This window comes from Eurytemora carolleeae, unplaced genomic scaffold, assembly GCF_000591075.1.
Source record: "Eurytemora carolleeae unplaced genomic scaffold, Eaff_2.0 scaffold420, whole genome shotgun sequence".
Taxonomy (NCBI): domain Eukaryota; kingdom Metazoa; phylum Arthropoda; class Copepoda; order Calanoida; family Temoridae; genus Eurytemora; species Eurytemora carolleeae.
The window spans coordinates 211,916-225,808 of record NW_019397757.1 but is presented as its reverse complement, the minus strand read 5'-3'; the positions used below and the strand labels follow the sequence as shown (position 1 = coordinate 225,808).

At 31.1% G+C, this 13,893-nt stretch overlaps 2 protein-coding genes across 3 annotated transcripts in view; both read right to left on the bottom strand.

The window, feature by feature from the left end:
- Positions 1–3,696: 3,696 nt before the first annotated feature.
- On the bottom strand, positions 3,697–13,461 carry LOC111715802 (small glutamine-rich tetratricopeptide repeat-containing protein alpha). The gene is made up of 9 exons (XM_023491176.1): positions 13,337–13,461; positions 12,653–12,721; positions 12,228–12,269; positions 9,434–9,553; positions 8,233–8,364; positions 7,632–7,766; positions 6,559–6,722; positions 4,931–5,050; positions 3,697–4,464 (listed from the first exon to the last, which is right to left on the bottom strand). The coding sequence occupies exons 1-9, from the start codon at positions 13,433–13,435 to the stop codon at positions 4,332–4,334; spliced, it is 1,014 nt and encodes a 337-aa protein (XP_023346944.1). The 5' UTR covers positions 13,436–13,461; the 3' UTR covers positions 3,697–4,331.
- LOC111715801 (nucleoporin NUP188 homolog) overlaps positions 13,446–13,893 on the bottom strand; it is a 33,311-nt gene continuing 32,863 nt past the window's right edge. For both annotated transcript variants that reach the window (XM_023491173.1, XM_023491174.1), the window contains exon 45: positions 13,446–13,711. In XM_023491173.1, the coding sequence (XP_023346941.1) occupies positions 13,516–13,711 (196 nt within the window). In that variant the 3' untranslated portion in view covers positions 13,446–13,515. The remainder of the gene's footprint in view (positions 13,712–13,893) is intronic.

Below are 13,893 nucleotides of genomic sequence, written 5' to 3'. Positions count from 1 at the left end.
TGCTTTGTGAAACACTCTGTAGGGACAATTCTGCTTTGTGAAACAGCCTGTAGATACAATCCTGCTTGTGAAACACCCTGTAGATACAATCCTGCCTTGTGAAACACTCTGTAGGCACAATTCTGCTTTGTGGAACACCCTGTAGATACAATCCTGCTTTGTGAAACACCCTGTAGATACAATCCTGCTTTGTGAAACACTCTGTAGGCACAATTCTGCTTTTTGGAACACCTTGTAGGTACAATCATGCTATGTGAAACACCCTGTAGGGGCAATAATACATTGTGAAACACCCTGTATGGGCAATAATGCATTGTGAAACACACTGTAGGTACAATCCTGCTTTGTGAAACACCATGTAGATACAATCCTGCTTTGTGAAACACCCTGTAGGGGCAATCATGCTTTGTGAAACACACTGTAGGTACAATCCTGCTTTGTGAAATACCCTGTAGGTAAAATCCTGCTTTGTAAAACACCCTGTAGGTAAAATCCTGTTTTTTGAAACACACTGTAGGTACAGGGTGTCCCAAAAAACATTAATCTTCTTTGGTTTTTGCGGCTTCGATATGTTAACATATTGCTGAAATCATACAACCTACAATTGTCGAATTAAATTCGATGCATTTGTACAATAGTTGATATTTCATAATATTTAGTTTTCTTTAGTTTTTAATGAATATTTCGTTTAAAGCATGTATTCACGGCTGGGACTTTATTTTCGAACATTCCTGGAAAAATATGAGAATGTCGTCTTCGTTATCAAAAATCCTCGAAATTACAGGAACGTAAGTTTTCAAATCGGATCATGTAAAATAAAAATAAATGTACAAAAACTCCTTTGCTGCGCTCTGGATGTTTTGTAACCAAAATAAGAAAAAAAATACAATACTAGGATCAAAAGAGAATTTTATCAAATAACTAGCAGAACAAAGATGTATAGTGGAATACATAAATGCTGGATCAAGCAGCCAATGGGCACAAAGAAAGTGGAACAAATGAAAACTAGATAAAATAACATTTGAAACAAATGGCATTAGGATCAAATGCCCACTGGATTAAATGACAAATAACAATAGTATCAAATAAAAGCTGGATCAAATAACCAACGGACCAAAAGACCAGTGAAAAAATTACAACTGAATCAAATTACACCATGAATCAAATTACAACTAGATTAAATTACAACTGAATCAAATTACAACTGAATCAAATTACAACTAGATTAAATTACAACTGAATCAAATGACAAGTGAACGATAATAATTCCGAAGTTTTTGGTCGCACTTTTAAAATCCAAATATCTTGACCTTTAAACATGTTACATGTTTCCCAGATTTCACTTTTTCATATTAAACAATTCAGTTTTAGGAAAAAAATAGCGAAAAGAAAATTATTGCGTGTTAGAATTATCGTGTTCTATTCAATTCTTCAGGGGTAATTAGAACACTAACAAATATCCCCCCCCCCTCCAAACCACTCACAATTTAAATGAAAATAGAACGAAAACAATTAAAAATGTCAGACAAACTTTGGCAGGTAAAACTGGAGAAAAACATCATGATATTTAGAATTAACGATATCAATCATTTTTAATATTTCATTTTTCCGATAGTGATCCTGAAATTTATAAATGTTAAACGTTATAAATCATAATTTTTTAAAGTTAGATTATTGACTGTGTGTGTTTGTGGAGGGGGGGGGAGGGGTTTCAAGATAAATAAATAAAAAAAGCAATTTACTTACATAGAAGACAAATTTATAAAAACTGTAGTGATATCTAAGACAATATTGATAATTTTCAAATAAATGTTTTTGTTCTTATTTATCACTTAAATCACAGTGATCTTAAGGTTGCAAACTCTCACGTAAAACTCGATGAGAATTCTACCAATTAGCTCTTTAATACAGTGAGAACCAAAAAACTGTGGGATAGGAAGACTAATAACTCTATTTAAAATGTATTTGTTACAGAGCTAATAGTTTTAAGGGTAGTTTAAATTGCACCCTGCGACCGACGGGTTTACTACATAGCTTAAAACTCAATTTTAAAGTGTAACGTAAGATGTACAGTGTACACTTAACAATTTATTTAAAAAATTACCGTTAGTCAAAAAGTTGTCTTCCTATTCCAGAGTTTACAGAGTTTACTATTCTAAAGATTAAATGTAGTTCAGACATTTTAAACTGCAAGCTAAGAATGCTCCCCTGATTCTGAAGAGTCAAAGTTTTATGCAAATCAGTCAAGGGGTTTCTAAGTTATGATCGGACATACAAGCAAACAGACAAAGATTACTACTTTATATATATAGATGACTAACCCTGCTATATTCAACCCTAAGTATAAACTCTAGAAATCAAGAATTCTCAATTTGATGTGCATTATTTATTCACATCCTACCTAAAGCTTTTCTACAACAGAACATAAATTAATCTAGAATACACAGAGAAATACTAAATTGTTACATAACATGCAGAGATTAATTAACAATACAGATTGAACACTAGATGTCGTCTTTTCAGGATTTAGGTTTTTTTTCGTTCACAATAACCCTGAGGCAGTGGCCCAAAGGAGTCACGCGCAGATTACTCTCTCTCTGTCTTGTAATTCAACGCGGCAAACGCGTATCTCCTTTGGGCCTCCTCCTCAGGGTTATTGTGAACAAAAAACCTCTAAATCTTGAAAAGACGACATCTAGTGTTCTGTATTTTTTTTATCTATACAAAACTGTTTCACGGTGAACTATATTCAGGAGTAAAACTTTAGCAAGCCTTATGTTTAGAACCCAAATTCATCCATTAAATACAGATTATTAGTGTTTGCTTTTTTATACTTACGTATTTTCAATTTTAAGATATATAATGTCTCTTTCGATATTTTTATTGGATTTTGAATGATGGAAAGGATACCCTTTGTTGCAGTTTTAGTGGCTCGGAGGCTACGAAAAGTATACAAATTTAATGGACTGATTACCCATCTCGATACACAGAAAAATCGAATTTTTGGATAAATTTTAGGAGCATGGCATCCTTGTTATATAAGCTTCTTCATATTTCCACCATTTGAATAATATTTAGGGTTTCCAAATTTTCGTTTCATCTCTTTCGAGAAATTTTCGTTCAGCCAACGAAAACGAAAATTTTGTTCATTCTTGCACTTTTGTTAAGAACCCGATATTTTTAAACTTCTAACCTAATCTTTGATTAAACTTTAATATGCTTACTAAATGAAAAGGTAAGCAATCCTTTTAAATCCTCTTTTTCAACACGGACTTAATTAAGAAATTTGAGCTTTCTTGTTAAACAGGGTTACCCCGAAAGAATGAGACTAACTAAAACCAAAAATATTTTTTGCTTTTAGAAAACTTTGATTGAAGAAACGAGAGTTGTGTTGTGTAACTATTATTCTACAATGCAATGCCAGATTCACAATGATACCATGAAAACCTTTATCTGATCAATATTGTCGTTGTCTAGATTGTCAGAATGTTTGATTCTGACAATTCCTTTAAGACTTTATGCAACAAGATGCGCAAAATAATAACATTTCAAAGTGATCATTAAAAAAAACCCTATACATTGAAATCTAAATCAAACTTGTCAGAAAAAGCTTTAAAGGAATTATTGTGAGTCGAGCACTGCCATCTTTGAATAAATTTGGAGGGTCACTTTTAAACATAAATTGAAAATCCCAGATTGAAACACTAGTATGAAAATTTATTGACTATTAAGTATTACATTTCGCGGCGTGAAAACTAATTAAATAATTTAAAAAAGAGCGTTTAATAATATTTAACAATTATAATAATGTGAAAGCAGATTAAATTAATTAAATCAAGGGGCAGGGTTGAGGAGACATTTATCCAAACCATATCTTAGCTTTGTCAAGAGTGACACTGAGATTATTTAACAATTCATTTTTTCAATATAATCTTATTTTATCAAGAACAAACAAAAGAATAAACATTAATGAGAACATTTCATTTTCATTAAAAAAAAATATCAAGAAAAATAGGCATTTAACAATTTCAGGCGTCAGGTCAGACAACAATTAGTTCTTAGACAGGATATATAATTCAAATTTCTTTTATTTTGATGTTGGATAGGTTTAGATATTGCCAGGTGGAGGTTAAATAGGTTTAGATATTACCAGGTGGAGGTTGGATAGGTTTAGATGTTGCCAGCAGGCGGAGGTTGGATAGTTTCAAATGTTGACAGGAGGAGGTTGGATGGGTTTAGATATTGCCAGGTGGAGGTTGGATAGGTTTATATGTTGCCAGCAGGCGGAGGTTGGATAGGTTAAAATGTTGACAGGAGGGGGTTGGATAGGTTTAGATGTTGCCTGGTGGAGGTTGATTATTAGGTCCTGGAGGATTAGCTCCTGGTCCTCCCATCATCTGCCTCCTGAGCTGCTCTACTAGCTCTGGGTTACTGGCCTGCATCTGCTGAGCTAACTGCTGACCTCTGTAATATATCACACTTAACAGACTTTAAAAATGAAAATAACAATAACAATAACAATAACAATAACAATAACAATAACAATAACAATAACAATAACAATAACAATAACAATAACAATAACAATAACAANAATAATAATAATAATAATAATAATAATAATAATAATAATAATAATAATAATAATAATAATAATAATAATAATAATAATAATAATAATAATAATAATAATAATAATAATAATAATAATAATAATAATAATAATAATAATAATAATAATAATAATAATAATAATAATAATAATAATAATAATAATAATAATAATAACAATAACAATAACAATAACAATAACAATAACAATAACAATAACAATAACAATAACAATAACAATAACAATAACAATAATAATAACAATAATAATAACAATAATAATAATAATAATAATAATAATAATAATAATAATACTTACGCTTGAAGTAGTCCTTCAATGTTAGGTGGAGGACCTCCTTCAGATCCAGTTGGAACTCCTGGACCCCCTCCCATACCTCCTAGACCACCCAGACCACCTCCACCCATCATCTGGGACATCCTGAACATGATAATATTAATCAAAACTTTTCTTGCAGTAAAAAATGATAAACATTGAACAGTCATCACTATACAATTTAAATCTTAAAACATTGATAATAATAATGATAATAATGATGACAATAATAACAAAAATAACAAAGAAAGCAAAAATAACAATGATAACAATGATAGCAAAAATAACAATGATAACAAAAATAGCAATTATAATAATATTAAGAATGATAACAATAATAACAATAATAACAATTATAACAATAATAGCAATGATAACAATAATAAATATAATAACAATAAGAACAATTATAATAATAATAACAATGATAACAATAATAACAATAACAATTTTAACAATAATAGCAATGATAACAATGATAAATATAATAAGAATTATAACATTAATAACAATAATACGATAATCTTATAATGATAAAAATAATCTCGGTTAAGAATTTCCCTTATTACATTTTTTTCCTCATAAGATTATCGTATTATTGTCATTGATGTCAAAATTGTTATTATATTTGTTATTGTTATCACTGTATTATTATTATAATTGTTATTACATTGCAATGCAATGCAATGCAATGCATTGCAATGAAACGCAACGCAACGCAACGCAACGCAACGCAACGCAACGCAACGCAACGCAATTCTCAATTAAAAAATCAACCAATTCATCAATTAAATATTTAACGAATATATCAATGAATCAATGAATCAGTCAAACATTCAAAGAAAGAATCACGGAATCAAAGGATGAATGAATCAATTATTGGTGCAACGAAGAAATGAATGTATGAATGAATGATGAATCAGTAAACCAATCTCTTAATCAACTTATAGAATAAATCCCTGAACCAATCAATTATTTCATCAATCAATGAATCAATAAATCAGCCAATCAATGAATCAATCAACGAATCAATCAATGAATCAATCAACGAATCAATCAACCAATCAATAAGTGAACCAATGAAAAGATAAATTAATGAATGAATCGATAAATGAACCAATGTATTAGTGAGCCAATGAATTACTAAATAACTTAATCAGTAATTATCAAATCCATGAATCAAGGAATAATTGATATCAATAAACCAATGAAAGGATGAATCAATGTATCAGTAAATATCGAATCCATGAACCAATGAATCGATGAATCAATGAATCACTAAATAATTGGAACAGTTAATATCAAGTTCATAATCAATGCATCGATGAATGAATCAATGAATCAATGAATCAATAAACCAATGAAAGGATGAAAGGATGAATCAATGAATTAATGTACCAATGAATCACTAAATAAATGAATCAGTAAATTAGTGGATCAACCAATAAATCAAAGAATCAATAACTAAACAAATTAATTTTTCAACTATTCAATTAATCAATCATTCAATTAATAAAGCAATCAAGCAATCAATTAAACAATCAATCAATCAATCACTCAATCAGTCAATGAAGAAGCTTAAAGAACATCTATGTAATATATAATTTACTCACATATTCTGCATATTAGGATCCTGGAGCATAGTGCTGGCCATGTTCATGAGAGCAGGATTATTTAAAAACCCTCCGAGGTCAAATCCTCCAGGTCCCATGGGTAATCCTCCAAGGCCGGGCATACCTCCCAAACCTCCTCCTCCAGTAGTTCCCATGGTGCGAACCTGGAAACAAATTCAAATTATTATTTTAAATTCATAACATATTCCTGAATAAGCTAAAGCCCCATTTAGAACACTTTTTTAATGCAATTAACTCATCCAGACAAAGATAGTTGTTTTATTAATGCTATACAATCAGAAGAAAGCTCTGCAACAGAATTTCTTCTGGAGAGTTTGGGCTTAGGACTATCAACCCTCGTGCATCAGGGACACCCCGACCCTTCTGCAGATCTGCATATCCAATGTCAGTGACAGAAACCCAGCACTTCACATTAAAACCTTTCGTTTCCAGGATTATTACTTTAAATATTAGTTAAAATTCAAGACATTCCGAAGAAAGCTTGGCCGCAGAATTTATAATTACTTAAAATGACCATCCTAGAGTTTCTCGAGAAAAAATGTATGAACAAAATTAACAATTTTTATCAAGGTAAACAATGGTTTTTGTTGTGCATATTGTTTATTTCCTAAATCAATAACTAGAAGAAAATTACCAAAATCAATTGCCAAAAATACCGTTTTTAAATATGCATAAATTTTCAATATTACAAAAAATGGGATATTTTTAAAAAACTCCCTTAAGGGTGAACTGGCCGCCTTTAAGAGTGCAACTATGGTGTTTTCCTGTCAATAAACTAAAAAGCTCTATCCACACCTACAGTATACAGTATACATAGAACAACTTGTTGCATGTTGATTTTTGGAATATTCGACCAAAATAAATAATTTTTCAGTTAAATCAATTGGTTCACTCTAATAAAAGGGTCAATCTTAGAAACTGAAAACTCTTCTCTAACATTTTTTATCACTTACTCGTCGCAACTTGATTGTGTAAACTTATGAACTTTGAAATAAAAACTTGAGGCGAGTAATCAGTTTCTTCTATTGACAGACTCCCGAGCTATCCCTGACCTTATCTTCTGCTATCTGTAGGTTGGATTTATAACTCTCGTTATCAGGTTCCAGCTCTAGTGCTTTCTTGAAGTTATCCACAGCCTCCTTATGCTTCTCCAGGCTAGAATTAGCTAATCCCATTCGTCCGTACGCCTCAATAATAATATTTTATCACCAAAGATTGCAATAAGAAATAGCAATTTTTTATTCAAGAATTTAACTTTGTCAATAAAGATGTTATTATAAAAAATTGATAACAATTTTTGTGTAGTTTTTTTGGAAATTGTATTTCAGACTTGTATTTCAGGATTAATACTACTGTAGTTTTTAAAAAATGTGGAATTTTAATCGTCTTTGTTTTTTCTTTTCCTTTCTATATGTGTAGTCATATGTATTATGTAATTGTTTTAACTGACATGTTTTAAAAATGTAAGTTGAGGACACATTTTTGGAAATAAATAGATACAAAATACAACATTCTTAGCGATATGTTAAAAAAAAAAGAACCAACCACTGTTACTAAATGACTGTTCTAATCGTACCTTCCTGAAGTTAGCAGCGATATCTACTGCTCTCTGTCAATCTTCTATTGCTAGATAGTAACTGTTCAATATATTACCTTGCTATATGTAGCATCCATATCTACTGCTCTCTGACAATCTTCTATTGCTAGATGATGACTATTCATCTTACTATGGGCAGCAGCTCTATTACAGTAAAAAACGGGATTACTTCCATCAAGTTCGATTGCCTAAACAGAAATATTATTTTATTTTTCGATGTCATTGAACATAGAACATACCGCATACCGCATACTTATTAAAAACAAATAAATAAAAATAAAGAATCCAGTATTTGTCCAATTTGAAATTACAGTGAAAGAACAAGAAGTGAAAAAGCAAAAGTCAGTAAACTTCTATATTCTACTTGTACATAGTAACTTTGACCTTTGAGAACGTATGAGCGTCAGTAAACTTCTCTGTTCTACTATTACACAATACAGTACAGTACACAATTCTACCTTGAAGTACATAAGAAGAGCGCCAGTAAACTTCTATATTCTACTTGTACATAGTAACTTTGACCTTTGAGAACGTATGAGAGTCAGTAAACTTCTCTGTTCTACTAGTACACAATACAGTACAGTACACAATTCTACCTTTGATTACATAAGAAGAGAGTCTGTAAACTTCTCTGTTCTACTATTACACAATACAGTATAGTACACAATTCTACCTTTGAGTACATAAGAAGAGCGTCTGTAAACTTCTCTGTTCTACTAGTACACAATACAGTACATAACACAATTCTACCTTTGATTACATAAGAAGAGCGTCTGTAAACTTCTCTGTTCTACCATTACACAATACAGTACAGTACACAATTCTACCTTTAAGTACATAAGAAGAGCGCCAGTAAACTTCTATATTCTACTTGTACATAGTAACTCTGACCTTTGAAAACGTATGAGCGTCAGTAAACTTCTCTGTTCTACTAGTACACAATACAGTACAGTACACAATTCTACCATTGAGTACATAAGAAGAGCGTCTGTAAACTTCTCTGTTCTACTATTACACAATACAGTACAGTACACAATTCTACCTTTAAGTACATAAGAAGAGCGCCAGTAAACTTCTATATTCTACTTGTTCATAGTAACTTTGACCTTTGAAAACGTATGAGCGTCAGTAAACTTCTCTGTTCTACTAGTACACAATACAGTACAGTACATATTTCTACCTTTGAGTACATAAGAAGAGCGTCTGTAAACTTCACTGTTCTACTATTACACAATACAGTATAGTACACAATTCTACCTTTGAGTACATAAGAAGAGCGTCTGTAAACTTCTCTGTTCTCATCAAATTGTTTCCTTCAGTCTTGAGGCGTTCAGCTTCCTCTTTGTCCGCTGCTGAGGGGGGTCCTTTCTTCTTCAACTTTAAATAAATATTTTTTTAAATAGTTTGTTGCTCTTCCCCCTTTCAACCTCATCAAAACTCTCAAACCAAACCAAACCAAACTCCTACAAGTAACTTCTATATCCTTACAGCCTGACCCAGAACCCTCCTAAAAATGTGTGATCCAGGAAATAGAAAAGTTCAAGTATGTGGGTAATCAAATAATCATGACAACTAAGAGAATATGATAATATATGTGGATAAAAATGTAATAATGGAAATTCTTAAACGAGATGAAATCAAGATTATTTCATCGAGTTTAAGAATTTCCATTATTACATTTTTATCCTCATAAGATTATTATTATATCATATTTGTGAGGTTCCATGGGCACATACCCAAGAAATTATATTAAAAAATAATTCTGGTAAAATCCGACTATTCTAAGTGGGAACAGTTAACATTATGAAAGGTTGCAAATAAGTTTCATGCTATTGTTCTGACTATCACTGTTTTCTTATTTTTCTAATATTAAAATATTAAAAACCATTTTATAAGTAAAAATTGGTTCTTAATTTGAAAGTAATGCATGTGGTGTAATTGTTTCCTTAGTTTAGTTTGTTTGTTAACCAATTTCTAATGAATTTGCTTGTTTTTAAAGTTGATACTACATTTAGATACAGCATGTTGAATGTGCCCTGAGTTTTTTTTTTAGATGGGGAGAAGATATTGCAATGGGTTGTCTTAATCTACTAAACAAAATCGTGAAATCATTTACAGAAGAAATCATTTCCTGGATATTAGATCCTAAATCTTCCAAAAAGATGAGAAAGCAGGTTATCCACCAAGAACCAGTTCTACATGAACTGATGAAGATCCTTGTCTTCTATTCATGAAGAAAGATTTACTGGTTTCTTTCATTGCTATGGATTGCTAAGACCCCAATAAAAGTTTGTGACACTAGTATTTCAATGAAAAAATTCTATAAACTAACATTTTTGGTTTTGATTGTGGTTTCACTTCATCATCTCGAGCTATGCGAGATATGGTGACTGCTGACTCAGGCTGATGTACTTTAAAACTTTATAAAGTGAAGAAAAAAATTAATTGAAATTGTGAAGACATGACAAACCTGTCCATTTTTGAAAAGCTCTGACCGTACTATTACAAATTTGCAGAGATTTGCAAAATTTCACCAAACTTGGTTTGCAATGAAGAAAAACTAAAAACAAATTGAAAAAAGAAGGCAGTCGGGCAGTATGCTTTGAGACTCGGTAGTTTGATGAAAATGTCCAATGGAAGGCTTAAAGTTTTAAGTACATGGTTATTTTTTTTTTGGAAAGGTCAGAAAATGTTAATTAAACATGTGGGGTTCCAATCTTCTGTCAGGACTAAGGTTAAGATTTAAATAAAAATTCCTGAATTAAAATATATCAATACTTCAAAAAACGAAAAAGGTAAATGAACATGAAAAGGTAAGTGAGCATGTTTTAATAAACTAAAAAAGGTAAGTTTGCATGTTTTAGTATTTAAGAATAAGGCAAGTGAGCATGATGTTATAGTATAAAAGGTAAGTTCGCATGTACGAATATAAAAGAAAAGTCGAGTGTGCATGTTGTCAGTACAAAATAATTAAGTTAATATCAATATTGATCTATACTGAAAAGATCAATATAAGGAGCGTGTAAGATTGAATATTCTTCAACTAGTTTAATAATTTCCATTCTTTAATGCTTGGAGCGTGTAAGAATATACATTCTTTTACGCTCTGACCGTGTAATAATTTCCATTCTTACACGGTCTGAGCGTTAAAGAATGAAAATTCTACACCTAGCGAGTGTAAGAGTAAGCATTCTTAAACGCTAGGAAGCGAATAATATTAAAATTGTTCCTCCTGAACCGTGTAATAATGGGAATTCTTACACGATAGGTTTACTACTATGGAACCGAACAGATATGATATAATACTTTTATTGATTTCCGAAAATTAAAAAATGCAAGAATGTAAAAAAAAACGTTAGGACGTTTTACGAGCTTTTCAAAACATGAACTGCTTTCGTTGAATTAGTAATATTGACGGAAAAATTTAGAAAAATTGCAGACAACAATTTAAAAATCCCGAGATAAACATTCAAGAAAAAGGGCCGTGATTGACGGCGTCATTCAATTTGGTGTTCAATGGTCATGGAACATCATGTCTCTGAGCTTACATGGTATAATTCACATGTTTCATCTTCATTCCCTATTATTTTCACTTGCTGTTTAATACAATAATTGTTAGTTAAGAAGCAGGAAAATTTTTGTTTTTTCTTACTTTTTTCTTTCTTAATAGTTTGCGTGATTTATGGGAAGCAAATTCCATGGCGATTATTTTTTATCCTTTTTATTTTATTTTTTAGTTATTCGTTTATTATTCTCATGTTTATCAAAATCTTATAGATATGAAAATTTATTTTTATTTTAATTTATACATTAATTTAAATTACTATTCTCAAATTAAAAGGGATTACAGCATTAAACACTAGCTTGCTATCTAAATCTAGTTTAATTCTAATTTTATATTGTTCCTTCTTTCGTTTAAAGAACAATACCAAACGAGACTGCTTAATTAAAGTATTTCAAAATAACGAAATTAAGCTTTTATTAACAATTGACATTGCAATAACTTCAGAAACCCTAAAATATCATTTGTCAATAATAATAAAATACATACCGGCTCATTTAGAGTAGCAGCTTTAAATATTTCTTCTAACGTCTAATTAAACAGTAAAAAATTCTTAAAGAAGGAAAGGAAGGAGGTCGAAGCAATTTTTTCTTTTTTTCTTTGGACTGAAAATCTGTTTTGAAATTTTAATTTTGCAATTATATTCCCGGATTAGGACCATTCTAATTCAATTATAAGTAAGTGATATTCGTTTAGTTTATCAGTGCGGCTCGCTTTATTTTAGTGGAGGCTCATGACGACTAGGGTGTCCAACCCTCGTGAATGAATCAGCGGATAAATAAAATGCGATATCAACTTGTTAATTATTCACAGGTTCACAGGTTCAAGGATCAAATAAATGTAGCTTTGACGAGGGAAGAATAGAAAACTAAAAAATCAGGGATTTTCAAAATGTTTGAATTTTGAATAATTTCCTGAGAAACATCAAGATGTTTGTCCTCAAGGTTGAGTGCATAGGCGGACTGTAGGCACTGGCTTGCAACCTAATCATCACAACGAAAAAGTAAAATATTCTGTAAAATACATATTGAATTGTAAACATAAGAGCATGCATGAAATCAAGTTAAAAATGTAAGAATTTGCAGCCTGCAACCTGATTATCAAAATAAAAAGGCCAACAATTTGTAAAATAGTGAAACCATTCAAACTATTGAAGATGAAGACTTCTGTTAAGACTCTCTTATGATTTTTATGTAAAAAAAGCAACTGTAAAGCAACTTAATAATTTACAAGCTAGTGATAAAACTATTGGCTTTTTATCAACATCAAATACACACAAGATTGCTGGTAAATCGATAACAGAAAGCTTTTTAACAACAAAACAGAAATTACTTGAAATTTTGGTAATTCCCGATTCACAGTTCTGGTAATGGTTCTAGTGTAACGAGTCAATATCAAAATGACTCGCGCATTTCTATACATAGAAATTATTAGAAATTTATAATTAAAACCTAAAAAACCGACTATATTTTTCACATCATTTATCAGACAAATGTTTTAAGGGTTCCATTGTGAATCGGGCATTGCCAATTTTGCATGCCAAAAATACATTAATTTATTCGATATGAATTTTTGCGATAAAAAAATATGTAATTTACCTCTAAGCTTTCCTTAGCATCATCAGAAAGTTGGTTGGATTGCATTTCTGCCGAACAGAACTTCAAGATGGAAAAAACCAACCTTCTTCTATCACTCATATTTATTCTCTGGAAAAATAAGGCACTGAGAGATTGTATCATGATTTCAACAAATGCGTCATTGATAATTTGGGAATATTTTATTTGAATAGGTTTCCGACGAGGTTTGCCAGGAAGCGCATGAACTGGTCCTCCTGCTGCTTGCCCCCTGGTTGAGGTGAGGAGGGAGGAGCAGGAGATCGTGTGCCTCGATGTAGGCCTGGAGATTTACCTCCTCGGGTTTGAAACCTTCTCCAGGTATCAGTTATAGATCCAAGCTCTGCTCCAAGCTCTCGTCTAAACAATATTATTCGAATTAAAATAATCTGGTTTAAAGGGGGTGATCATGAAAAATAAAAACTTATCACATCAATTGTCAATATAAATTCGTTCAATCTATGTTTCTGTATGCCTAATTGATATAAACTGTTTTACTGCTCCCCGAAAAATCAAGAACAGATTAAAATCACATCATCAAA